This window comes from Stegodyphus dumicola, chromosome 7, assembly GCF_044657685.1.
Source record: "Stegodyphus dumicola isolate Sdum_Otavi_A_Nest chromosome 7, ASM4465768v1".
NCBI classification, from domain to species: domain Eukaryota; kingdom Metazoa; phylum Arthropoda; class Arachnida; order Araneae; family Eresidae; genus Stegodyphus; species Stegodyphus dumicola.
The window spans coordinates 8817855-8844171 of NC_140774.1; the positions used below are offsets into that span (position 1 = coordinate 8817855).

The 26317-nt window shown below is 35.0% G+C and overlaps 1 protein-coding gene across 1 annotated transcript in view; it reads right to left on the bottom strand.

Moving 5' to 3' along the window:
* Positions 1-26317, bottom strand: part of LOC118195454 (A disintegrin and metalloproteinase with thrombospondin motifs 6-like) — a 493619-nt gene that overhangs the window by 198257 nt on the left and 269045 nt on the right. Inside the window, exons 7-9 of the mRNA XM_085819861.1 lie at positions 22065-22214; positions 17249-17395; positions 9680-9824 (exon numbers count right to left, since the gene is read on the bottom strand). Coding sequence (XP_085675987.1) covers positions 9680-9824; positions 17249-17395; positions 22065-22214 — 442 coding nt within the window. The remainder of the gene's footprint in view (positions 1-9679; positions 9825-17248; positions 17396-22064; positions 22215-26317) is intronic.

The window sequence follows — 26317 nt, forward strand, 5'->3', positions numbered from 1 at the left end:
TCTCTTTCATCGCAACAAATTTCGCAGGAATAATACAGTATTGTATTTTACTGTTTTACTCGTTACTTCGTTTTTTTTTTTTTTTTTTTTTTTTGTTTGTTTGTTTGTTTGCTTTTGTTTAATAAATAAACAGTCTTTTTTGTTTGAATAACTATTATGAGAGATGTTATTGTAGCCTAAAAGGGCGTTAGCCCGAAGGGGCTATTAGTTTCGAAACGGCATTCGGTGGCGTAGCACTCTAAATGTCTGAATCACTTTTAAAATTATTCCCATGACATATTATCGCCCTGTGTTACTTTTAAAGAAATGAAATAATGAAGAATCTGCATGGATGTGTGTATGTTTCTCGCACTGTGAAAAAATGACGGTACCTAGGGCCATCAGATTTTGAATAACGTAGTCCTCCACCCGAACATGTGCACCTGGAAGCCCGAATTTTCAATTCCGAATTTTACATTTCATAAGTCTTTAATGAATTTTAACAAACTCAATGATTTGAAAGCGAGCAGTAGCAACACTGTACGAATTAAACAATTATGTCCAGCGCACGAGACTGTCTGTCAGAAATTCTAAAAATATGCTGTTTTTAAATATTTTGTGATTTTGCTATTCAACTTAATTGCATGGGGCGTAATTGCGAAGAAAATGATTGTTAATTAATACATTTAGCACATAAAACGTCAGTAATAAAAAGACCATTAAAAAAAAAAAAAAATTTTGCATCCATTTGGTGGATATGATAAACTGAGAAAAGACTGAAAAAAATACAAAAATATATAGCAACACTTAATATTTCGTCAGGAATAAAAATGCATATTTCTTTCACGTAACGTTTTGTAATTTTGCTGGTGAATTGTATATGGCGTAAGTACGAAAAAAATTACGCTTAATAATTAAGTTAAAAAGACAAAAAGAAGTGGGTTAGCGTGTGCAAGTGAGTGAGTGCAACAGCAGACTGGTAGACTGCGAGCTGAGCGAGAGCGTAGAAAAACCTTAGCAAACCCTTTGGGGGCAACCGTTAAAATGTCCTTTCATCTTTTTAATTCATGTTTTAGGATAATATATTTTTTTACGAATGGTTCAACTTAAATAACAAAGGTGATGACAAAGATGGCAATGGTACATATTCTATTCAAGCAGGATCTAGTAATCAGAAGGCGGCATCTAAGATGCGAAAAAAAAAAATATGATGGGCCATTTCTTCAATTTGGCTTAACGTTTAACAATTGTGATGGTAATAAGCAACCTCTTTGTTAATAGCATTTTCAGTATAAACAATCAAAATCAGTATAAAATAGCATTTTCAGTATAAACCATCAAAATTAATAAAGTATCTTGAGGCTATGCATTTTTTATATGTAAATGAACCGAAATAATATTTCAAACGTCTGTTAAAATCTTCAATTAAAGAAAAATAATATTTTGAGAAATTTATGACTGTTAACAAAGTTATACGCCATTGGAGAAATTATTGCATTACCTGATGATATTAAAAATGGTAGAAATATTTCATGGAAGTAAATGTGGTGATGGAATTCCCGAAAATTCTTTTGTCAACCAACCATGTCACCACTCTGCAAAGATTAATATCGCCCTGGTTCTCGTCTCTGCGCCGTCAGGAAAGTGTAGCTGCCAAAATTTCGCCACAGCGCTTCATAGCTGTAACGAACACTGTTGTTAAAATAGTTAATTTCATAAAGCCTCGGCAATTTAAATATCTTGTAAAAGAAATGAAAGGCGAATATGTGGCCTTTATACAGCCATGTCTATCGGCTTTGTTGAGGTAGTGTCTTGAATAAGTTTATGTCAGAGTTTTTCTTAATGAGAAGAATGAGCATTTCCCCGAATGGAACTATGAAGAATGGTTATGCAAATTGATGTTCCCGATTGGTATAATTAAACATTTCAATGAATTAAGGTTTGCTAGGAAAGGCCTAAACAGTGCTTGAAACGACTTTCTTAACATGAACGCTTGTTAAACCCAATTATTGTTCAGTGCTGAAACGTCAAATATTGCACCAAGATTTAAGTACTTACGATACAAAAAAGAAACACCTAACGCCTCATTAAAACGTCTTTTTTTTTCATTAATTTTTGTATTCCTGAAACAAATTCTAAAAATACTTTTCATGTGTATAGTATTTACGAAAGATATACATTATTTATGAGAAAATATTAATTTTGATGTTTAATATCTGGAGGTCGCGAAAAAAATTTGAGCTGGATATTTAATTTCAAAATTTGCAAATTTTGATGCCCTATTCTCGAGTTGCCTTAAGGGCTCTGTTAAAATTAAATTAGAATAATTAGAGGAAATAAGTTTTTATGAATGATAGAAATGACGGAAAGAAATCATGATCACGAATAATTAATTTCAAAGTTCTATTATTTTTTTTTCCTGACAACGCAAAGAATTGACGCATGATTGCTAAATTATACTGAAACATATAGAAGTTTTGCACTTTTATTCAAAAAAAAAAAAAAAGTTAATGCTGTTTTGGGATTTTACTTCTACAAAATCGAAATGCTACTTGAAAAGAATTTATCAGACAACTACACACAGACAATATTTCTCTGTAAGGGTTAACATATCACAAAAATGAGCTTGTTAGTTAAATATAAGACGTCTGTGCAGTATATCATAATCAGGTGCAAGGAGTTTTGTAGTATCGAAAACAATGAGAAACTTAAAATCCCAAGATTAACAAAAAGACATAATTTTTAAAACGCTTTGGAAATATACTCGAAATTCCTTAAGACTCTGCCCATGCCTAGAAGCATTACGGAATAAAGGCGTTTTCAAAAATGATAAGTAGGCGTTTAAGGCAGAATCACTCTTAACATAAATAACAGGAAAAGTAACATTTTCAGATAAAAGTAATTTACACCAGTCATGAAGAATAACGCAAGATCACGACTACAGAATACTAATGGAAAGATTTTTTAAAGATTATGTTATCATCCTGTGTTAAAAAGCATTTTACTAGAATTATATAGTCAATCCAAAAGTTTCCGGCCTTACATACGAAAAAAAAAAAAAAATTACTTGGCGATAAATCCATTTTGCAGACATGTAATTTCAATACTCGATTAAATTTGAAAATTTCTTTTAAAAGAATCGTCTACCCTCTATTTTGAGTGCTGATTGAATGAAATAATGCTGTAGCTTGTTCTGAAATGTTTAAAATTGCGTATCGTTCTTTAATAAATCTTTGAATAAAGAAGGTCTTAAGCCCAAAGAAATGATTATTTGATTATGGTAAAGCACTAGAGGGCTCTCTGCCTAAAGGAAGGCATGCCTTCGTGGAGGACTGTTTAAAGGAAACTGGCTAGTATACCCGTTACACATGGGGGGGAAGAACTACGAATACGCCCATGCAGCCAGATCTTTCGCCAGAATTTGAACCGCAAACCGAACTACTAGTGTTCGGCAATTTTATCGCTCGGCCGCTTGCAAGCATCCTAAAAGAAATGAAAAAATGCTTCGACATTATGTATGCTGATTCGTATGCTTCCTGTTGCTCAACGGACGGGTTCAACGGAAAGAAATGCCTTCGTGGAGGACTCTTTAAAGGAAACTGGCTAGTATACCCGTTACACATGGGGAAAACTACAAATACGCCCATGCAGCGAGATCTTTTGACAGAATTCGAACCACGGACCGAATTACCAGTGTTCGGCAACTTTGTCGCTCGGCCGCTTGTAGGCATCCTAAAAGAAATGAAAAAATGCTTCGACATTATGTATGATGATTCGTATGCTTCCTGTTGCTCAACGGAAAACCATTTCGCATGGGCCAAGAATCTGTAAAAGATTATTCTCGTGAAAATCAACTGTACAAGTCACTGACATCGGAAAATATTGTTGTTGTCTAAAAGGATATGGGATTAAAATTTAACAATACAGACGAAAGATTGGATCTACCGGAAACAACTGTTTTGCTTGTTCTGCATAAAGACTTTCACAAAGTCTCCGCAAAATGCATATTCCAACTTCTTTCAGCAATTCAAAAACAGCTATAGGGTCTTAACTGTAATATCAAGTACCTATTAGACTACGAAGGTAATTACCGCTTCGTCTGAAAATGTACAACAAAGTCTTACTGATATTGCCTTTCCATACTAAAATTGTGTCGTTTTTAAGAGTTTACAAAGAAAAGGATGAGTTCGCCTAGGAGATGTAAATTTTAAGCTTTCCAAAGGATCTAGAGTTTACCTGTAATGGTACATCATGCAATCCCACCGTACACCTAGTATTCAGTATTTATTAAAAATGATGATTTAGGACATAATGAGATAACAATTTCAATACAATATGAAATTCACAAATTAAACTGACAACTTTTGTCTGGATGAAATAAAAATAACAGATAAACATAATGAGATATATATAATAAGTACTGGGAACACAATTTTGCAATGAATTGTACTAATGATACTAAATATGTGTCCAAGGGTTCAAAATCGATAAAAAAAGCAATATCGAAAAACACTGTGAGTAAGAATAATAGATTTGAGAATGCAGTAAATAATTTTAACAAAGTTGAATTTGCAATTTTAAAAAGGATCGTAGCCGGAGAGTACATAAAGTTGGCCTAACTGAGCCGACTCAGACATAAATGGTGAGCACTTTGGCTAGTAAATGGCTAATGCCGAAACACTAACTGACAGAGCTAATAGAGTATAGAAAGTAATGCTGGGAGCATCACTGTCAAAATCTGTACATCTAAAACATTCAGAAACCCTCGAATTCAATAGTTTTCAATCTCCATTTGCATCCTTTTAAGGACTAACCGAAAAGGGAGAATAATAGTACAGATCCAAATTATAGAAACTGGTTTTAACGCAAAGTATCTTACACCACAGCGTATCAATGTAAATCACAAGCAGCAATGTGAGTATAGGAAGTTTGTCCACTTCTCTTACAGTTCAAATAAGCCCCGGGGATTATTAGCTGTTTACCAAACTTAAAATTTTCTTTACTTTTACTTCTTAAACTTTCTTTTAAACTGTTCCTTTTTAAACTTTCCATGGAAAGAAATTTAATGATGATTATAGTATGAAAAGAGCAACTATGAAATATTTTGAGAAGAAATCATCAGCTTACTTTTTCAGGAGCATAGAGCTGCGCATGAAAAGATGTGAAAAGTGCATCGAGGTACAAAGCGTCCACACTAAAAAATAAACTATCGAAGTTTTCTCTCTTTCTTTTCGAAGTACATCAGGCGGGAAACTTTTGGGTCTACGTACCCAAAATTATTTAGAGGATTTATGACGATTAGTCAATTTTGACCAAACTTTCTACTGTAGATCACGCACAAATAAGTAAAAGTTAAGAAAGCATAATATAGATGTTTCTGAATGAGCCCAAAGACAGCCTGGATGTGCATCCTATTGAAAAATTTTGTAATATTCGTATTTTATGAAATATTTTTGCCAATAAAATTCTGGAAATGTAACCACAGAGAACCATTCTACAGCTGAAGCATTAATAGGAGCTATATCTAAGCATCGAATTAAAACTGCATCAAATAAATATGTAAAGTTAATACTTTCAATGCTAAAGACATCTCTTCGTGTCTTGAAAGCAGTAGTTGGTGAGTGCACTCAAATTTTAGTTGGCAACCGTCTTAGAAACTTGATGGAATTACTATGCATGAAAATTTAATAGAACTTATGGAGCTTAATGGAATAACAATTGGAAACTTAATGGAACTAACTACCTTTCAGTTTATAGAGCAGATAATAACTTTGTCCTCGGATTAACTGCACAAAAAATATATTTTATGAAATGAAAATTTGTAAGGTATTTTCTCCTTCCTGTCCGCATCCCTTCATGGTGTAACTGGAAACACACTCGATGCGTAATTGGGAGGTCTGGAGTTCGAATCTCGGGGAGGGCATTGTACATTTTTCACGATCCTGACTTCGAAAATGAAATAAGACTAATGGCTCTACTTTATATTTTATTCTAAAATTTCATCAATTTTGTGTTTCAATATACGAGATGAATTGCATAAAATGGTTTCGAGTAAATAAATGTAATAAATAACAAATAAGTAGCGTTTAAATTTTAAATTCAAATGAATTAAAAACTGCTCTAATACATTCAGTAAGTGTTACAAGTGCTTTGGTACAGATTTGAAGTTAAAAATGTCAGCAGCCTAGTAATCCTAATTTTTGCGATCACAGTACGTTACATTACGTTACCATTCCATTAATACTTCACACGACCTGATTTATTTATTGCCAATTGAGACAGTTCTTATCCCATCTTAAGACGAAGATAATTAATGTTATATGACTTTTCGATTGCTAGCTGGAAGTGCTTTCCAGTAACACCACGAATACAAATGGCAAGGAGGTAGAGAAACCTTTTATTTTGCCCACACAAAGAGCGACTAGGGAGCATTGGACTCAACCACGAAATACTGACGGTAACGAATTATGGTTCACTACCCTTTATAGTTTTTTACTTTAAAATAGGTATTTCAAGGTCATTGTAAACCTAGTTGTTTATTTTCTTCACGTCATTTGAGACAGTAGTTCAAATCAGTTTTCATTGGCGTGCTTTTCATGAAGCGAAAAACTCTAAACAGAGATGAAATGGGGTAAAAAAATTAAGCGAATCCACATTTTTTCCGCAGCTGTTTTTCCCATTTTTACTAGAAAAATCGAGCGGTGGGAAATTACTCAGAAGTTTATATTTTAAAGTAACACTGGTTCCGGTGCCACTATAGACATCATTAGGCATGTAATTTTAGAGCAGGAGACGTGGAAAATGAACAGCGCGCTCTCCGGCATTCGAATTCCATCTATTCTAACTGCATATCCGAAAGGCTTTCCATTTGTACCACGAAGGCACGCACGCGGTAAGGAGGGAAAAACCTTACACATTTTGCCAATGATTTCTTCTGACTGATTACAGGCGACTTCTGTTGACAGAGGCCCGTTTAATAGAGGTTATATTAAATTTTAAATACAAAGTAAATATTTCTGGCTGCCTAAAGCCAACATAACTTCGTTTTTTTAATATTAATTTAATTTAAATTTTAAAGAATTTTGCTTTCCTTCCAGATCGGTTAGACCAAAGGAACACATTATTATAACTATTATTACTCTTCATAATTCGTTTAAAAAGCAATTGAAAGAGAAGAGCAAGGAAAAAGAAGCAAAGACGATCCAAATGTTACCATCTAACTCCAGATAGTACGTCGTTAGAACTCACTGGATAATTTTTTTTATTTCTTACTCTAATCAACAAATCTTTAAACATATTCAGCCTCTGATCCTAATTCTGAAAGCTTATCTTAATAAATGTTCTTTCAGATATCTGGCACCATTCTCAGTGACATGATCCATAATTATAAGATTTAAATATTCAGATCATTTTTCTGTGGTAATTTTTTGCCCATAGCAATGAGCGATTACGGTAATTAGTCGTGATTGCTCATGCCTACCACCCACCAGTTATCGCTTTGTATCATTTTCATATTTACATAAACACGAATTAATAATACATTTCACGTCCTGATAGGGAAGGAGAGCGTTTATGTCTTCAATTTGTATGTCAGCTTTTAAAATAATGTTCGTATTTTGATTTTATTTTTAAATTGTAATAACTTTGGGATTGTTTCTCTCAATTCTGTAATTCAGGCACAAGATAAAAATATGTGTAACAGACAGGCAATATCGACATTACCCTGGATTTTTAAAAGTATGCAAAATCAAATCTAATAATGTAGGTAGTTTTACAGTTATATACGTATCGTCTGCTTTCTTATTACAAATAACTTAAATAGAAATATGTCAAAAAAGGATTAGTACCATTTTCCACATTATATATTGATCTTAGGCATATACTTTGAGTTCTAAAGTTTCTTAAAATTCTGTGTAACATTGTATGGGAACTTGACGTAACGCTTTGGCCAAATTTCTAAGAAGAAAAATACCTAAATCTTTAAGGGTCTTTTTTTAGTAAAAGAAAAAAAAAAGTTCCAACTCTTTTTATGCAACACCTGGTGTCTAACAAAGGTAAGTAAATTTATGTCCCACGCTCTATGAAGTCGCATGAACACCTGGGACCTGGATGATGTTACATGAATGCGTAAACTGCATGAATATATAAGCATTAGCTATTAGATTGCATTGATGATGCTCTTGAGCCGCACGTTGCCATAGTTCTTACATACATTAAATACTACTACTACTACTAATAATAATAATAATAATAATATCATCCAGGTCCCAGTTTGTTCATGAGACTTCACAGAGAAGCAAATACATTCCCGAGGCAGGCCTCCTGGGTCTCGGGAGCTGTCGGCTTAAGATAGTGAAGGGCGTGGGACATAATGAAACGTGACAACATTTCAATAGGAAAAAAAAACCTATATCCATCTTTTTCGTACATTCTGTACACAGGTATATACTCCAAGCCCATAAAAGTCCTTACCCATTCTATTTTCACAATTGTCGGTCCAAGAAATACACTTCCAATAATAAAAATGCTTTGAATGACACAAATATTTAACTCTTAATATTTTTAATTAAAAATAAAAACATTATTGTAAAAACTACGATATCACTTTTTATACGCTCCCCTAATCCCTATACTTATACTATAAATTTCAAAACTTGCTTACAGTTTTTGTACAATTCAAAATCATGAGCTTCGACCTCAAGAATAGCACAATTACCCAGCTAATACTCTTCTTTTGTAACAATTAGCATCATTTTAAGATGGACTTTTGCCGCCTTTCACACGAAAAAAAAAAAAAGAAAAAAGAAAAAAAAAAAAAATCTGAAATGTTTCAGATTTTAAATTACGTCCAAAGGGGCGTTTTTTAACATTTTGTGTGTTACCTTTCTTTATTAAATATCATGTTCCTCGCACTTAAACCATAAGATCCAGTGCAACAGCAATATCGCAAAATAGTTTTAAAACGAGCATATCTTTAGAATTTCCGATACAGAGACTCACGCGCTGGAGATAAAAATGTTTTTTCTGCACAACGTTGCCATTGCTCGCTTTGAAATCCTTGAGTTTGTTAATCAAAAATTCGTCAAAGTTTTAAAAAATAGGAAATCGATCATGAAACAAATTTCAAATTTCAAATTTGGTCTTCCACATGCTCATATTCGTTGGAGGATTACGTTATTCAAAATTCGACGACTCTATGTACCGTTATTTTATGACAATGTGAGAAATATACATACATTTACGCAGATTTTCATTATTTAATTTCTTCAAATATAATGCAGGACTCTAACATTTTATGGCAACAGTTTGAAAAGTGAACCGACATTTATCCGTCCGACGTAAAATGCCAAAACGAAACTAATAGTCCCTTCGGGATTCAAATCCCTTTGGACTAAAAAACCCTGTAAATGTTTTGGACGAATATCCCGCTGTTTATAATTACACTTGACTCTCGCTACTTTCAATGGAATAAAGGGGGATACTTCCAAGGACTTAAAGATACTATATGTTCTTGAAAATTATATTTTAGTTTTCGACCTATCTAAAATTGGAATTTCTTTAGAAACATAAGAAAGAAATGTAGTAATATATCAATACTTTTATTTTTACATTAAATATTTCACTTGATTTTAGCTTCGTATTGTAAAAATGTTATGATACAACTTAAACTTTTCATTTTGCAAAGTTGCTTTCTTATTACCTCAATCCCTTCACAGTGCTCAGCATCAGGTCCATACTGCAGACGGCACTGATGGTCAGCATCATACATGGCACCAGGAGGAAGCTCGGGGAAAAGGAACTCATGATCCGAAGGCTCATCATCCAGGCAATTACCCCAGTCTCGGCTGCAAAATATTTTAATGAATAAGTCACAGCAAGAATATGACCCATGGCATTGAAAACAGAATAATCATAAATCATACTATTTTCTTTGAAAGTAAACTTTTCGTGAATTTTAACTTACAAACTGCAATTTTCTCCGCAAACTATGTAAATCGTCTCTATGAATTAAAGCTTAATGCCGTAGTTTAAAACGCTTTTTGCCAGCAAAATCTTTTCCAAAAGTTCGTAAAAACTCTTATAAACCCGAATGTTTACGTACCTCGTATTAGAATGGCGCCGACATGGATGACGCAGTTTCGACTTTAAACATACTTAATAAATTCAGTCGACTCTTGGTCTATTTCAACCAAACTGAAGACATTTAATGATATAACATTCACACGTAAACATTTAGTAATAATTCAGGAGTACAGATAAGCATAAAATAATAATTATAACTGTTACAGGCCAGCTACGCTTTTAGCGACCGAATCCTATGAACGACAAATCTCAAAAGCGTGTTGCCAACGCAGGGCAACGAAAAGGTAGAAATTAATTCGACAGGCGTGGAAGTGAACATACTCCCACCCTATCAGGTTTAGTCTTGATACACAGGCAACGGTGAAAGTTTATTAATTCCTCTTTTGAAATACCAGTTTTAGTTTTGACAGTGGCTACGCGAGCTAAGCCGTCCTTGCCCGGATGGACATCGATGATCCGTCCTATAGGCCAAGCTAGCGGTGGAGATCCATTTTCAATGATAAGAACAAACGTGTCGATTTTTAGATTGGGTCTGTTGTACTGCCACTTGGATCTCTGCTGAAGCGATGTCAAGTATTCCTTTTTTCATCGCTTCCAGAATCCGACACGTAGATTCTGTACAAGTTCCCACCTAGAACTCCTTGTGCGTAAATTCTGATGGGTCTCTGAAAAGGAAGTTAAAGTATCACCTGTAATGAAATGAGAAGGGGTTAAAACATTAATACAGTCAATATCAGTATCGTTCACGTAAGTAAGTGGACGTGAATTCAAAATAGCCTCGATCTGGGTAAGTAGCGTTGACAACTCTTCGTAGGTTAAAAGAGTCTCTTTCAATACTCTTCTCAGATGAAATTTCGCTGAGCGAATGCCGTCTTCCCATATTCCTCCGAAGTGGGGCGAAGCAGGCGGTATAAAATGCCATTCAATAGATGACTTTGTTAGTTCTCGGGAAACCGATTCCGTTGCATACAAGGAAGACCAAATCTGATTTAGTTCTTGTAGTTTTCGGCATGCTCCCACAAAATTGGTACCGTTGTCACTGTAAATGTGCCGTGGTGCACCGCGACGTGAAATGAAACGTCTAAGTGCAGCGATAAACGAGTCTGCCGTCAGGTCACTGACTGCTTCTATATGCACAGCTTTAGTCGACAAGCAAACAAACAGAGCTATATAGCCTTTCGTTGTTTTAGAGCCATGACCCTTATTAAATTTCATGGTAATAGGACCAGCGTAATCCACACCATATGCGTAAAAAGGTCGTTCCAAAGTCACACGATGTTCAGATAAGTCACCCATCAATTGCGGATTTGAAGCAGCTTTAAATCGATGACATATTAAGCAATGGTTGACACAACTGCGTATCAGTTTCTTTCCTCCAATTATCCAGTAAGATTGTCTGATGAGGTGTGATAATAAAGAAGGACCAGCATGAAGGTAAGTAATATGAAGTTCTTTCACTTGTAATTCGCTAAATTTATGTCGAGAAGGAAGTATGATAGGATGTTTGATGTTAAAGAGACCATCTTTATCTATGAATGGATACAAAGAACGTAGTTGGCTCTTCTTGGATAAAGGTTTCTCTTCTTTAATACATTGTAAATCATCTTTGAAATGATGATTCTGAATCCAACGAATAATGAAATTTTCTGCTACTCGAATCTCTAGAAATGTTAGCGGCATAAGGCAGCTGGAGTTAATGCCACTACGTGAAATGTTCCGAGTAACATGATGCTTCTTGCAATTAGTAATAAATCTTTGGCAGTAAGCCAGAATACGAACAATTTTACAACGCGAAGAATAATGCTCGAACAAATTAGCTAATAAATCATTCGATTCACGTATATGAGAAATAAAAATAGGATCAGATCTTTGTTCGGCCTTTACTTCAGCATCATCTTCAGATTTTAATTCATATTCAGGCCATTTTTCCTCTTCCTGACGCAACCATGGTGGACCATTCCACCACAAAGTACAATTTGGTAGGAGTTGAGGTTCAATACCACGAGAAGCAATGTCTGCAGGATTCTGTTTAGAGGGAACATGATTCCAATGTTTAATAGGTATCACTTCTATGATTTGAGATATTCTGTTTGCCACAAAAGTTTTCCACTTATGTGGATAAGCTGATAGCCAAGACAGAACTACCTTGGAATCCGTCCACGCAAAGATTTGAAAATCAAACTTCTTTAAAATGTTCAATAGAGATCGCATTAATCTGGTCAACAAATACGCAGCACAGAGTTCTAATCGAGGAATGGATACTTGCTTTATAGGCGCGACTTTAGTCTTTGGTACCAAAAGATTAACCTTAACCGTACCATTGCATTTTTGGCGACAGTAAATGGCTGCCGCATAGGCCTGCGAAGATGCATCAGAAAATCCATGTAGTTGGATAACACTGTCCGTTGTAAGTATGACACATCTCGGAATTTCACAATTATCGATTTGACTGAATGTCTCTTGAAATTTAAACCAATCATCTGAGATATGCTGGGGAACAACTGAATCCCAGTCGCCTTTAACTAATCATAGTTTTTGATAGAATATTTTAATCAATATAGTGCAAGGAGATAAGAGACCTAAAGGATCGAAAATGTGAGCAGATTCTGCTAATATGCGTCTTTTTGTTATAGGTGCGTTGATGTGCAGTGTAGCTTTAAAACTGAAGGTATCAGTAGTTGAATTCCAAAAAAGTCCTAAGACTTTCGAACTCGAATTAGGAGATATCTCAAAATCAAAATTCAATGAACAATGTTCCTTAAATTCAGTTAAGAATTCTACAGAATTTGAATTCCACTTCCTCAAATCAAAACCACGTGCATGTAAAATTGAAGATATTTTCTTGCAGACAAATACTGCATCATCAACTGTCAACAACACCCGACAATAAGTCGTCCATATACATATCCTCTTGCAATATACGAGATACATCTGATTCCTCTTTAGACTCTAAAGCTACCTGCTTCAGACATCGAGTTGCTAAAAATGAAGCAGAGGAAAGACCATAAGTAACTGTTTTCAACTTGTACGTGCGCATTTTATCACTGGAATTGTATCGCCAAAGTATCAATTGATAATTCTGATCTTCAGGGGCTGCCATCACCTGACGATACATCTTCTCCACATCGGCTGTGAAAACAATTTTAGGAAATCAAAAATTAATCAAAATCTCAAAAATATCTCTTTGTAATTTCGGACTACCCCTAAAAGAGAATTCAATGATATACCATTTTCAGATTTGCAGGATGTATCAAAAACTACTCTTAATTTTGTCGTTGTACTAGAAGGTTTAATTACTGCATGATGAGGAAGATAAAACTTTTCTGTATCCGATTTGTTAGATAAATCATCATTAATCACAGTCATATGTTCTAACTGTTCATATTCACGTATGAAATCTTTATACTGTTTTTCAAATTCCGGATTATCTTTGAATTTTCGTTTCATGGAACGCAACCTAGAAATTGCTGCCGGTTTTGAATCACCCAACTTCAAATGCGATTTATAAAATGGAAGTTTTACAACAAATCGCCCATCTGAATTAACAGCATGAGTGTTTTGAAAATGTGATTCACAAAATTGTTCCTCAGGTGTCAGAAATTCCTTTTTCCGAACATCGACAATATCCTCCATTTCCCAGAAACGCTTAAGTTCGTAATCAATATTTATATTATCTTCTAACTTTATGAAGTGTAAATTTGCTGTTTTGGGGGCCTTCCATATTATTTCCAACCTTCCCAGCAATCACCCAACCGAAAATTATATTTTGAGCTACCGGCTCATTTTTCGAACCATATATTTGGCCAGATCTTAAAACGGAGAAAAAAATAATCAGCTCCTAAAATCAAATCAATTTCTTTGGGTTGAGCAAAATTCGGATCCGCTAACGGAATAGATTTAATGTATTCTATATGCTTTACATTAATCACTTGTTCCGGCAATGGCAAAGTTAACCTATCCAAAATGTATGCGTTAACATCAATTACTTGATTATTTAACTTTGACCGAACTTTAAAATCAACAGAACCACGAGTTTTGGAAGCTGGCACTCCGCCAATTCCACGCAAAAGTAACCTTTGATTTGTTCTTTTTAATCCTAATCTTCGAACAGCTCGTTCAGAAATAAACGAACTTTCACTTCTGGAATCCAATAATAATTTAATTTCGATAGTTTCTCCACTGGATGAAAATGCGAGTGCGAGAACTGTAGGCAAAATCGCCGAGTTGCAATTTTGAATCGTATTACTGACAACTACCTGACCTTGACCCTCGCATGATTCATTCGAAATTCTCTCTGCAGTGCTTTCGTTTTCATTTGGCGCTTTTAAAAGCTGTACGTTGTTAGCTTTAATATCTTCATGCAACAAACTATTACTAATATGAATGCAAACTACGATGCAGCAGCAAAATTCATCAAAATGCCGGTTGTTAGCACTTTTTTTCTTTCTGAAAAAGAGTTATCAGCTCCCACTGATACCAAAAATATCTACAGAAAAGAAGGAAAGAAAATCTGACAAAGGTAAGATTTCAACGTGGCACCAGAGGATTTGTTACGTTTTTTTATGCTCATGGAATCACTTCTGCCAGAAGAATTTTTTTTATCTTTGCAGCTTTGTTATTAAGAATTGCGCTTACGCCATATAAAATTTGAGGGCAAAATTACAAAATATTTAAAAACAGCACATTTCTAGAATTTTTGATAGAGAGTTAAGAGTTAAAACACATATTTTTTTATATTCGCTGTATGATTTCTTTGTAAACCGCCTAAAAGAGTAATCATAAAAAAATGATGTTAGGTTATTTAATTACGGCAAAGCCTCGAGGGCTATCGGCCTAAGGGGAGGGATTCCTTCGTGGAGGACTTTGTAAGGGAAACTGGCTCGTATACACGTTACACATGGGGAAAACCACGAAAACACCCTGCATAGCCAGCCCGTTCGTGGGATTCGAACCTCGGATCCAACTATCAGTGTTCAGCGACTTTACCGCTCGGCCCTGCTGGTGGGCTTCCTAAAAAAGGAAAACTATATAAAAATTTTAATGAGCCCAACTAGTGTCATTTCATAAAAATATTTAATATTTCTAATTAGACATCTATTGTTTTAAACGCATTTTTATTTAAATTAATCAGATTAAAAAGTAAAAAAAAATATTTTTAAGAACTGTTTTTAAACCATTTGGTTTGCTACTCAGTAATAGAAAGATTAAATTTGAAAATACTGAATAGCAACAGGCTGGTCCGTGGAAAGATAATAAGTACTTTATTTGAATCTTTGGCAGCACATCAGACAGCCGAATTTGTGGATTGCGATTGATAGTTATATATCTTATATTTAGCCAAACAGTCCGACGTAGCGGAAATATTTTGTTTCGAACAGTGTTGCCACTTCTCATTTTCAAATTGCCGAATTTAATTTTGTACAAAATATAAAATAAATCAATAACGAATTCGAAATTCAAATTTCGGCCTTCGAGTCGGGTGAAGGATTACGTGCATTAAAAATTCGGTGACTCTAGATGCCATCGTTTTTTCACAATGCGAGAAACATGTATATAGGCATACTTGCACACAGATTCTTCATTATTTAGTTTTAAAAAATAATGTAGTGCTGTAACATGTGGTGGCAACAATTGAAAAGTGATACGGCAAAACGTAAGTTTCGAGACTAATAGCACCTCTGGGGCTAAAAATCTATGCCGATCTAAGCATGTCATGTAGCCTAATTTTACATTTTGAACACCTGAAATAAAATATTATTGTTTTTACTGAGCGAATCTCGTGTCTTTGCAAAACAAAACTGTTGGTCCTTTACTTGTGAGGGCTCTACTCTTATATTCGCCTTAAGATCACTAAATGAGGCGATATATGTTCTGCACTGGTTTTGGGCGCGATTGCGGTGGTTTGGGGGACGATGTTGTTTGTATGGCAACCCTTTTGACGTTGAAACTTTAACTCTTTTGGTGCAGTGGTTTAATTGCTCATTGGTTCGTGTTTTGAATTGGCCTATGTTGCAATGATAGACGTGGTGGCAAGATTTCAGTCGCGTATTTTAGATTGTGTGGAAAGTAAATTTAGTATTAAAAGGTACGATGTTGGAGTTGTTAACGAGTCTTTTGTTCACGGGTGTGTTTATAAGGATCGAAGTGTATTTTTTGGAATTTCTGTGGGACTTTTAAAATGGAGTCCGAAATGCGGAGCTGCTATGAGAACTCGGACGAAGAATGGCGTTTCTGATAGTTCCTGTGTGGATTTACAGTTAAATGCTTGCTGGTAAAGTATGTGGCTGTCAGCGGAGTTTAAGATTTGGTTCGTGGTTTTCGTATAGTAAGTTAAGGAGGAAGTTTTTATTACTTTCGAAATTTTGAATCGCAGAAAGAGATGTGATATAGCAAAATGGTGGAACGTTTGTTCACAGACGTTGTGTGACTGGCGAAATTTTATTAACGAATGTATTATGGTAAGTGCATTTTATTTTACTGTTTTTATTTTGTAGAATGTTATGTTCATTGTTTTTATACTATGAATTTCTGTTGTTATTGTTGCTTTTTGAATTGTTTGTAATTTTAGTTATTTTACTTTATTTTGTTGATTTGTGCGCAATGCCTAGATTGTGCAATTCGTAGATTTTTTTTTTTTTTTTTATTTTATTTTTTTTTTTTTTTTTAAAGTTAAAACATATCGCTGTGCACATGGATTCTTGTCAAATATTTTTGGTTAGAAACTTTACGTTTTGGCTATCTAAATTTTTTGTTTTTGTTTTGGATTTTTAGCTCAAATTGTGTGTTTAAAACGTGGTTTTTGCATGTGCGAAAACCGCGTTTTAGAGACATTTTAGGCTTAAAGTTCGAAATGTAGACAAAAAATTTAGATAGTAATATGCCAAGTGGAGAGTTTTGGCGAGAAATTTGTCGCCGCATTTGGCGACCTGAGGGCGCATATATAAGAGTAGTTCCCTTGTGAGAAATAAAATACTTTATTCTTGAATAATTAATAAGCAAGACATTTGGCATTCTAGCAAATTTTTTTTATATTTCTTACAGTTTAGTGTTGCTTTCTTGAGCAGCTTGCTTTAAATATATGATAATTTTCATTCATGATTTCAATTCTGATGCTATGTACTTAATTGTTACAATGTATATTTATTGTTATGCACATTTTAAATTATAAAGGAAAAACTCCACGTACTCGAGGAACTTCGTGATCTCGTTCCTGCTGCAGTTAGACCAGACTAATGGACTAGCATCAGAATTTAGATGTGGAGACATAACATGCTGACGTTCTCCAAAAGGTGCTTGGCATCCGTTATGGGGACCATCATGCGCCATTCCGAAACTGAAAGAGAAAAATAATTTTATAAAAATAAAAGAATATGAAATATATATTGGCCACAAACTAGACAATCGGACATTTGTAGATTTAAATAAAAACAAAAAAGAACAGAAAAAAAAATTTTAATTTTGATTATCATACCAATTAGTCAGTTTCTAGTTTAAAATTTAATTACTGTATTTTCTCACGCATTTTTCTCCGTACCATTTTAGCGCCGGGTTCTGAAAATTGTTAAAATATTCCCGTAACATTCCCTTTCATTAATGAGTTCAGAGAACGAGCTTCCCTAAATTTTAAAATGGATTTGTACATGTAGTGGTTTTTTTCCCTCACTAACAAACTCTCGAAAACTAGCTTCGACGCTCACGCCGAACCTTTTCCTCCCAACAATTCAATTTTATGCCTGCTTAATACAAGAAACGACTTATCACAACGAAGCAAACACAAACTGACATTCAACTTACGATTCCTGTGTATCGGATGCAAATTCACCTCCTCAAATTATTTATGCATCATTTGAAGCCTAAGGAAAAGCAGAGACAACAACAGGTTTCTTTTAAACAGAAAATATTGTGATAGTCACCTGTACCTTATCCATAACTAATTTTCATTGTATGTTCTTCTGTAATTGCGTTGTTTGGAAATTAAATTATTAGCATAAGTTTTTCCGTCTCGGTTTTCGGACGATAAAAATAGTAAAAAAATGGAAAGAAATTATGATAGGAAATATGCTAATTAAATTAGAATTAAAATAAGATAATTTAAAACTTTTGGCTGAAAAATATTTAAAAAATTTCAAGCGAAAAGTTCTAGAGAAGCTTATAAAATCTGACTAATTATATTTCCAATTTATCCTCCCGGATTTCTTTCCTATAAGCTACAATCGGAAAATACCAGAACTGTATTTAACACTTCCAGCTTAGAAGTTTATAATAGTAATTTCACAATGCTAGAACTGAACAGAGTTTTCCCGAAAACCGATAAAACAAGTCTAGGCTTGGATAGCATTAACTATGGGATGATAAATCATTTCCCCCATAAATCATTGACTTTTGTCCTTGCACTGCATAACAGAATATGGACAGACAGGTTTTCCCAGAAGCATGGTGAACCATTAGAGTAATTCCTATGGCAAAGTTAGGGAAGGATCCTAAGAATACCTCCATTTGACCAGCTGCATATGCAGAGTTCTGGAAAAGATGGTAAACTGCCGCTTAGTCCACTGCTTAGAACAAAATGGTTACTTGTCACCATATTAGAGTGGTTTTCTAAATGGAACATCAACTATACATAGCATTGTGACCCTAGAAACAGCAATACGAAATGCTTTTGTGAAAAGAAACCGCTTAGTATCATCTTTTTCGATATGGAAAAAGTATGTGACAAAACATGCAGATATGGAATACTTCGCTATTGGCACGATACTGGATTACGTGGATGGCTATCAAGCTTTGCGGAGAATTTTATAATGTAGAGATGTTTCCAAGTACAGATAGGTTCATTGCTGTCAAATGAGTTTACTGAAGAAGATAGCATGCCCAAAGTTGCATACTCTTTTTAATTTAAAAATTAACTCTATTCTCAAATTCCTCAAGCAGTTCTTGGCACATTATATATCGATGACTTTCATATTAATTGTTAAGATTATGGTTCAGTCGCATGCTGTATTTGAAGACAACTGCAGATTTGTTTAACAAAATTACTAAATGGGCCATTAGAAATGGAGTCAAGCTCTCGAACCAGAAAAGAGTGTGTGTGGATTTTTGCCGCAAAAGAACCTACGTTCAGAACAAGAGCTTTTTTCTGGATGGAGCTTTGATACCAGTGGTGCGAGAGCTCAAATTCCGTGGGCTGGTATTTGACGAAAAGTGTACTTCCTCGTCCCATTTATCAAGCCTGAAGAACAAGTTCCTTAAGAAATTAAATATTCTATAGGTCTTCTCGCGAATGGTTGTTGGAGAGCCGATCGATATTCCAACTACGTATTTATATACGGTTTATTGTACGATTGAAAATTGAATATGGTTCGACTGTCTATGGATCTGCACAGTTTTTTGTGTTGTTGAAAGTGGATCCTATCCATCACCAAGCTCAGCGGATTTTTTTCGGTGCATTCAGAACGTCTCCAGTGCAGAATCCATGTTTAAGCTTAAGACGTGAACAGTTGTCTCTAGAGTGCTGCTTCAGTGTTAACGCTCAACCATTTCATTCTGTTCGATCATTTCTCCTTGACGATCGGTACCCCATTTTTTGTACTGAGCATGAGCTTCGTGTATTCCTTATTTTGCTTTAAGGATACGCTATTTTGCTTGTTATAGTTTGATTGACATGCAAGTTAAAGCAGTAAAGTTATATGATATTCCATCTTGGACATCTGAAAATTCCTATTCGTAATGTTTTTGATAATTTCTACAAGAGCAGCATTTGTAATGTTTTGTTCCGGAAAACTCTAGCAGAGCACAGATGCAGGTATAATAGCTATATCTCAACAGTTCAAAGACCCACAGTCAGGCTGGATCGGCATTTGTGTGCGGAGGTACTGTAAAAAGCTTTATATTGCCTGAAGCCTTTTTGTCTTCTTTTCAGAAATAATTTGCCATCTTTAATACTTTGGCCTTTACTTCTAGGCAGCATCGCAAGAAATATATCTTCCATACAGATTCAAGTGCCCTGATGTCGATAAAAGACTTTATGAGCTTTTACTTGATCTGGAACTGGTAATAAGCCCAAAATCCTTAACAGACGTGAAGCGAATTATCGCTATGTCTAAAACGTAACGACAAAGTCTTGGAAAGGTTCAAACAACCAGTAAGGTGTTTATTTATTTAAATTAACCAGCTATTTTATGTTTACGCATCTTTCCTGTCACATCTCCTTTTCCGTTTTTCTTCCAGAAAGCAAATTATATCTCGCGCGTATTTTAAGTGAGGGTTTGAGATGGCTTTAGTCAAAGTGTATTCCGCCTGTTGAAGATTTTCTAGTTGATATTCTACGACAGCATTACTGTCTACGGCGTTGCTTTAAGCTTGCAGATAGCGTTATAACAGCAGTGTAGGTTTGAGCGAACTTGCGTGTTAAACACTTCTGCGTAGCCTTTGGCTCATTTAAGACTTATATTTAAATCTGATTTCTTACTTTTGAGTTTATGCTATAAATGCTGGCTGGGTTCCCGAGTATCAAGACTTCTTTCTGTTCAAACATTTGAGTTCTTAATAAAAGGGTCATTTATAGCCTTCTTACGTTTCTGTTTGCACTCCAGACATAGGGATAATTTGCATAGTTTTAATGTAAAGCCTTAGTGCATATTACCAAAGAGAGTGAGACTGCACGAACCTTTTTACTTAAATAGACTTTAAAACATAAAGCACTTTCTTGTGCTAACAACGTTAACCACAGTTCGTGGTGGTGCAGTTAAAGGAAGAGTCAAATTCAAGTTAAGGCGTGAAATAGACACTTTATTTACACTTTATATACACTTTATTTTTTTAATAATGACTGTTTTAGTTTGAGAAGCAATTAAGCTAGTCAAAGTTTGAAGGATCGGGGCTATAACATCTTTTACTGCTGAGTACCTGGGCACGTAGTAATCAAGGGGAATAAATCGGCTGATATTGCTGCTAAGTTGCCTGTTGAAAATGTCAATGTCCACCAGTCTATTCCCTTTGGAGATATTCAGAAGGTCGTCAAATGCAGGTGTTAGATAAATCGCAGCAATTATGGGAGACTCATGCGAACAATAAACTGAGACTTGTCAAACCTAGGATGCGGTGTTTGTTAGGAACTGAACAGGAATTATAAGGAGGAAGTGCTCTTGACTCACCTGCATATAGATTCCTCAAGCTTGGCTCATCAGCATTTATCAAATGGAGGAAATGATCCTATATGCAGTACATGCAATTATCTTTTATCCATTGAACATATTCTAATTATTTGACCTGTTTTTAATCCTCTTAGATTACTATATTTTCATAAAACACATCTTACATTGATAGACTTCATTGAGAAGTATCCCTATTTTAATATATTTAGATTTTAAAGGCTGTCAAATATATAATGGCGTATACATTTTAATATTGAATTTTATGCATTTAACACATACTCATTTCAGACAAGTTCTTGAACACACAAAATAGTTTCAAACTTTGTTTCCAACTTTCTGTCATCCTTGTCCTTTTTACATACTTTAGTTTTTACATTTTTTTTTTTTTTCCTAAGTCATTCGGTTTTACTGATATTTTATGTTATAGTTTTCTGTGTATTTGTGCATATATCCCCATCTTTCTATGCATATGATGTGTGTGTGAATTTGAAAAATCTATTTGTGAGTCTTTATTTTATTCTCTTAATCTATCGTGCCTAAGAGTAGCCTTACGCTTGGCCATCATAATCTTTAGGTTATGCGCCAAAACAATTCCACTACAACCCCTTGTGGAGGACCTTGGGCAATATTCTTTGTGTTGAGCTAGAGTTAATAAGAGACATTAGTTAAATAACCAATGGCTCTGGCCATTCCCGATAAATGCATTAAATTTATTCAGCTATTTGAAACAGGAAAGCTAACTTTTTATCCAACCCTTAGCAATATAATCAAGAATTTACTTAAACAACAAGAATACATAATACAAAATAATTTTAGACACACATCTGATTTAAAGGAAGACGTGAAGCTTACTTGTGTCCCATTTCGTGAGCCACTGTGTACGCCAATGCTAACCCAGTGTCTTCATTAACATTGCAGCTTCGGTGCGGTTGGCACATCCCTGCAACTTCTGCTAGACCCAACGTACTGCATGGCTCGTTGGTTTTTGTGCAAATATTGTATCTGGAATAAATAACAATATTTTTTAAATAAGTGCTTTTATAATTATGCATTAGTGAAATGGAAAGCGAGATACCTCTTCAAGATTGCGAAAACAAAAACCTGCAGAAATTTTCATTTTTGCTTTTCAATATCTGCTGAGAACGCATGTTTGTATTGTCTGAACCGCAATATCAAATCCAAAACAGAAGGATTCAAATTTGGTCCAGGCATCAAACAATTGTTCAGAGATATCCCATTGTTACACTTCGAAGATGCGTCAAACATGATACGGACTTTAGTTTTTGATACATTTTGTCTTACCACTGCAGAATGTGGCATGTAATACATTTTATTATTGTCACGACTTTCAATTTCGCACTCTTCAATTATTTCACTTTTTAACTGTTCGTTTATTCTGCTATCATAATTCTCCCTAAGCCATTCATCATTTTTTTAGTTTATTAACCAAATATACTAGACGTCGCTTGGCATTTTCTAAATTATTACCCAAGTTTTCATGATGTGATTTCCATAACAAACAAGCTACATACATATCTAACATTAATAAAATGCAATTCTTTTTCAAATTTTTTAATGACTATTACCCAAGTTTTCATGATGTGATTTCCATAACAAACAAGCTACATACATATCTAACATTAATAAAATGCAATTCTTTTTCAAATTTTTTAATGACTGATTTATTATCAGGATTCTCCTTCTCCTCTAAACCCAAGTGGTCCAAAGTCCAAAACCTTCGTAACAGTCATTAACTGAATTATTATATTTTTTCAAGCAATGAGAAACACCAGTTGTAAACATACAGGCGCTGGACTGATCACCTTCCAAAGATCCAACCAACCAAATATAGAAAGATACTTCAAATAATTTATTACTTACTCTTTTCTTTTCGCCTGTTTTCCCGACATGAATCAGATCCTAACAATATTTTTATTTCAGCTGCTTCACCATTATCGGCTAATTTTAAATTTTCTAATTTTAATATTTCTAAAATGGTTTTGAGAGGTTATTTATGATCGCTCCAGAAATAGTGTCTGTAACAAGAGCTTCAACCGTGATTGAGTCATTAGCGCAGTGTATAATTTTCAGGGTAATTTCAAGAACATTATTTTCCATTAGTCTACCTTGGATACACCCAAAAGAATAAATATATAACCTTTCTTTCCTTAAAGTTCTTAATTTTAGTTCTTTAGCTAAATCAGATCTAATAAATGACCTCTGTGATCCCCCATCATTTAGGATTTTTACTATTTGTCTTCTAGTATTATCGGTATCTGAAGCGTAAACAGTGCAAGTTTGTAAAACCTTTATCAGCAGTTTCAGAAACAGTCGTAGAGTTAAACGACAGGGATACAACCACATTCTGATTAGAAGCTGATACTGTAACTATTTTCTGTTTAACATCTGAGAGTGTTTCCGCTTCAGGAACAGTATTTTTACAATATAACTTATTATGATTTAAACCATTACACAACTCACAAGACTGAAGTTTCACTTTACATCTGGACGACACATGTCCTTTCTTAAAACGATTTGTAACAACGTCCATGGTTTTTTAATATCGCTGTTTTTTGCTCATTTGTTTTCTTACATTTTCCTACATCATGTGTATTTTTATTATAATAGAAACAGCACGGCTGTGGCTAACGCCGAAGCAGTAGGAACGCTTGCCCCTTTTAAGTAATTATTTTTATTCTTGCTTAACACCGTAATTTGTGTCCCTTTTCTTTGAGTTTATTATTAAATTAGAAGGTTCCCGACTCTCAACTTCCAATCTAATGAATTCGTGAAGTTCTGTTAGGTTATACTGCTGTTTAGAGTTTCGTTTTTTATGAAACTAGAGATTCATATCGTCCGGTAGAAGCTTTAAAATAACAGGTCCTAAAAGGCTCCCATAAGTTCAGTGCAAAGGAATAATTTTTCAACAACACTCCATTTCGGGTTAACAACCGCTTTTAAACTGTATTCTTAAATCAAAAAAACTATTCGTGCGCAACTGTTGGGCGCCAAAAATATAAAATAATATAATAGAACCCAAAAGATTTCATGTTATCTCGGCTCAAGAAACATTATTCAATTCAAATCACACACAAAATCGCAAAGTAAATGAACATTCGAATCAGGTTTCAAACTTCCAAGTTTATTCAGTTCTAACACACATTTAACTGGCGCTGCCAGATCCAAGAACAAGACAGACAGAAAGAAGTACAGGGGGTACTAAAACATCGCCATGGGCAAAACTGGTATCGCCCCACTGCACTAACCATCTATGGAAGTGCACTCTGACGGGGCAAGCTAAGGCCAACTCGGGCATTTGTTTACCCTGCAGCATTCATAATTACATAATATATTAATGGCGCATACTTTGCATTGCAAACAAAATTGTTTAAGATATACTTTATATACGGGTACTTTGCAGTTGGATGGATAAACACAATAATTACAAAGGTGTTGTGGTGTATTTAATTATGGCAAAGCACACTAGGGCTATCTGCCTAAGGGTATGGATGCCTTCGTGGAGGACTTTCTAGGGGGAACTGGCTCGTATACACGTTACACATGGGGAAAACCACGAAAATGCCCATGCAGCCAGCCCGTTCATGGGATTCGAACCTTGGACCGAACTACCAGTGTTCAGCGACTTTACTGCTCGGCCGCTGGTGGGCCCTAATTACAAAGGATAATTACAATAAGTTATTAACAGATGTATATATATATTTCTTTTGCGTCTCGGTTTGGAGCTTTGTTGCCGGGGGGGGAGTGATTATGGTACGGGATTTTTTTTTTTTTTTTTTTGTTACATGGTATATTTTCAGATAAATTTTTTACAACCTTAGTTATAAGTCGCCAAACTTTGGCTACCATGAGCATAACAGGCCTTAAGGTATATGCATTTTAAGTTGCAATTCGAAAGTTTGCCGAATCACCGTTTTCTTCAGTTAAAAATAGCCAAACTGTGCCAAGGTGGTTGCGCTAATACGTAAATACCATTTTTACAAAATTGATTGGTTTAAATTTAAAAATGCCAAAACATAAATATCTACGTTATTAAAAATATTTTTATGTAATTGAAAATATATGTTCATGACGAATGGCTGCAAAATTCAAGCCGGGTAAGGACTTAAGTGAAACTTATGCAGAACTGGGTGAATATATTTGCTCAAGCGAGAGAGTAAATACATCTCGAACCTTCCAAAAATATCATTCCAAAGCCTAAAAGAGTGCGTTTTTGGAAAGCTTGTAAAATATTTTTATATTCACCAGATTTTTGTCAAAAAGTTTCGCCAAGTAGTCCGGTCTTTACCCATATCTCTAATTCTACACTGGTGAAATAAATTAAGAGAATTTGCCAGTTTTATCGAATTGCAGGAAAAGAACTGCACTGAAGGAAAAACCACTGCTTCTAGATAAAAATGCAACTCTTGTACAGCAAATATGTAAGCGTACACGTGTGTGTAGGCGGAGCCAGCAGAAAAAGAGGTTTTATAGGAGCGTGGAGGGTAAGACGAATTGCGTTCGTTAGCACACCTCGGTGAATTTCTTGATGTTATCTTGCAGCAATCGGGGAATTCACATCGGAACAGTAAAAATGAATAACTACCAACGTTTAGATGATGGAATGAGGTGGCGAATTGTGGGGAGGCTAGAGGCAGGCCAATCGTAAGTCCAGATATGCAGAGATTTTGATTTAACGCTCCGCTTCGTGGGCAACCTATGGAAACAGTTCCAGGTTACTGGATCCATCGAGAGAAAGCCTGGGCAAAGTCGTCCAAGAGCCACGACGGCCAGAGAAGATCGCTATTTGTCCATTTTAGAGGGGCGTAACAGAGGGCTACAGGTTCTCAGCACTTTCGGGAACTGTATGCAGCCACAGAAACCCGTGTAACAAGGGTGACTGTTTCCAAAAGACTGAATGAGAGAGGGATATTTGCCAGAAGACCGGCTGTTTGCATCCCGCTCACGTCTACGGACGTGAGAGTCCGATTAGCATGGTGCAAGCAGCATAATGATTGGAGTACAGAGCAATAGGCGACCGTTCTGTTCAGCGATGAATTCTGTTTTAGCCTAAACACCGATTCTCGCCGTTCTTTCATATGGGGAGA